At 49.5% G+C, this 2,607-nt stretch overlaps 1 protein-coding gene across 1 annotated transcript; it reads right to left on the bottom strand.

Annotated features, from left to right (window-relative positions):
- Positions 1 to 1,312: 1,312 nt before the first annotated feature.
- On the bottom strand, positions 1,313 to 2,089 carry LOC124111687 (putative proline-rich protein 21). Its single transcript, XM_046471444.2, has one exon. It carries the CDS (start codon positions 2,087 to 2,089, stop codon positions 1,313 to 1,315), a length of 777 nt encoding a protein of 258 aa, XP_046327400.2.
- Positions 2,090 to 2,607: the final 518 nt, after the last annotated feature.

The following is a 2,607-nucleotide window of genomic DNA, read 5'->3' as shown; positions in this document are numbered from 1 at the left end:
GTGTAACGAGGGATCGGATTGAGGTCAGATGGTGGTGTTGAGTGGTGTGTGTATCAAGGGATCGGATTGAGGTTAGATGGTGGGGTTGAGTGGTGTTTGTATCAAGGAATTGGGGTCAGATGGTGGTGTCGAGTGGTGTGTGTATCAAGTGATCGGATTGAGCTAAGATGGTGGGGTTAAGTGGTGTGTGTATCAAGGAATTGGGGTCAGATGGTGGTGTCGAGTGGTGTGTGTATCAAGGAATTGAGGTTAGACGATAGTGTTGTGTGGTGTGTGTATCAAGGGATTGGATTGAGGTTGAATGGTGGGGTTGAGTAGTGCGTGTATCAAGGAATTGAGGTTAGATGATGGTGTTGAGTGGTGTGTGTATCAAGGGATTGGACTGAAGTAAGATGGTGGTTTTGAGTGGCGTGTGTATCAAGGAATAGGGGTTAGTTGTGGTCTTGAAATGTGTGTGTTGGGAGTTGGTGTTAGATGGTGGGGTTGAATGGTCTGTGTATCAAGGAATAGGGGTTAGATGGTGGGGTTGAGTGGTGTTTATCAAGGTATTGGGGTTCGATGGTGGGGTTGAATGGGGGTGGGGGGTGGGGGATGATGGATCAGACATGGTACAGTGGAGGAGGGGTGATGGTTGAGACATGGTACAGTGGAAGATGGGTGATGGTTGATACATGGTACAGCGGAGGAGGGTGGCATGATGGATCAGACATGGTACAGTTGAGGAGGGGTGATCGTTGAGACATGGTACAGTGGAGGAGGCTGGCGTGATGGTTGAGACATGGTAAAGTGGAGGAGGGTGGCGTGATGGCTCAGACATGGGACAGTGGAGGAGGGGTGATCGTTGAGACATGGTAAAGTGGAGGAGCCTGGCCTGATGGTTGAGACATGGTACCGTTGAGGAGGGTGGCATGATGGATCAGAAATGGTACAGTGGAGGGGGGAGTGATGGATCAGACATGGCACAGTGGAGGGTGGCGTGATGGTTGAGATAAGGTACACTAGAGGAGGGGTTATGGTTGATGAATGGTACAGTGGAGGAGGGTGGAGTGATGGTTGATACATGGTACAGTGGAGGATGGTGGCGTGATGGTTCAGACATGGTACAATGGAGGGGGGTGGGGTGATGAATCAGACATGGCACAGTGGAGGGTGGCGTGATGGTTGAGATAAGGTACACTAGAGGAGGGGTTATGGTTGATGAATGGTACAGTGGAGGAGGGTGGCGTGATGGTTCAGACATGGTACAATGGAGGAGGGGTGATGGATCAGACATGGCCAATAGAGGGGGGGGGGGGGGGGGGCGGCTGATGGATCAGACATGACACAGTGGAGGAGGGGTAATGGTTGAGATAAGGTACACTAGAGGAGGGGTGATGGTTGATGCATGGTACAGTGGAGGAGGGTGGAGTGATGGTTGAGACATGGTACACTGGAGGAGGCTGGCGTGATGGTTGAGACATGGTACAATGGAGGAGGGTGGCATGATGGACCAGACATGGTACAGTGGAGGAGGGTGGCGTAATGGTTGAGACATGGTACAGTGGAGGAGGGTGGAGTGATGGTTGATACATGGTACAGTGGAGGAGGGTGGCGTAATGGTTGATACATGGTACAGTGGAGGAGGGTGGCGTAATGGTTGAGACATGGTACAGTGGAGGAGGGTGGAGTGATGGTTGATCCATGGTACAGTGGAGGAGGGTGGAGTGATGGTTGAGACATGGTACAGTGGAGGAGGGTGGAGTGATGGTTGATCCATGGTACAGTGGTGGAGGGTGGAGTGATGGTTGATCCATGGTACAGTGGAGGAGGGTGGCGTGATGGTTGAGACATGGTACAGTGGAGGAGGGTGGCGTGATGGTTGAGACATGGTGCAGTGGAGGAGGGTGGCGTAATGGTTGAGACATGGTGCAGTGGAGGAGGGTGGCGTGATGGTTGATACATGGTACAGTGGAGGAGGGTGGAGTGATGGTTGATCCATGGTACAGTGGAGGAGGGTGGCGTAATGGTTGAGACATGGTGCAGTGGAGGAGGGTGGCGTGATGGTTGAGACATGGTACAGTGAAGGAGGCTGGCGTGATAGTTGAGACATGGTACAGTGGGGGAGGTTGGCGTGATGGTTGAGACATGGTATAGTTGAGAAGGGGTGATGGTTGAGACATGGTACAGTGGAGGAGAGTGGAGTGATGGTTGAGACATGGTACAGAGTAGCTGGGTGATGTTTGAAACTTTATTTAGTGGAGGGTTTGAGCCTTTAAAGTTTGAATCTCGTGCCACATTTTTACATTTGAAAACGGAAATTATACACTGTTATACACTGTACATATGTTATTGTAAGGACTTATGCGAGGACTACAGTAACTGTTATTTATTCTACTTTTTGAAATCCTATTTTATAAAAAACAAAAACATTTGTGAGTGTAAACTGATCTCTTCCTAAGAATACAAGAGAATGCCTGTTTCAAAGAAAGTTGTTCATCTCAACAGAATAATTGTTAATATAGAACGTCAACGCCAGCCTCGGTTATCCGCCGAAATAAATTCCAAAGGCAATGTAGCAGTGACAATTATATGAATGGATTACTGAAAATCATTATTGACACCAGGTGT

The sequence above is a fragment of the Haliotis rufescens genome, unplaced genomic scaffold, assembly GCF_023055435.1.
Source record: "Haliotis rufescens isolate VD_foot unplaced genomic scaffold, xgHalRufe1.0.p SCAF_12, whole genome shotgun sequence".
Classification (NCBI taxonomy): Eukaryota; Metazoa; Mollusca; class Gastropoda; order Lepetellida; family Haliotidae; genus Haliotis; species Haliotis rufescens.
This window is presented reverse-complemented; position numbering and strand designations above follow the sequence as displayed.

Bases quoted from the DNA above. Each gene is read 5' to 3' on its own strand.
- LOC124111687 (XM_046471444.2), bottom strand. From the start codon at position 2,089: ATGTCTCAACTATCACGCCAGCCTCCTTCACTGTACCATGTCTCAACC.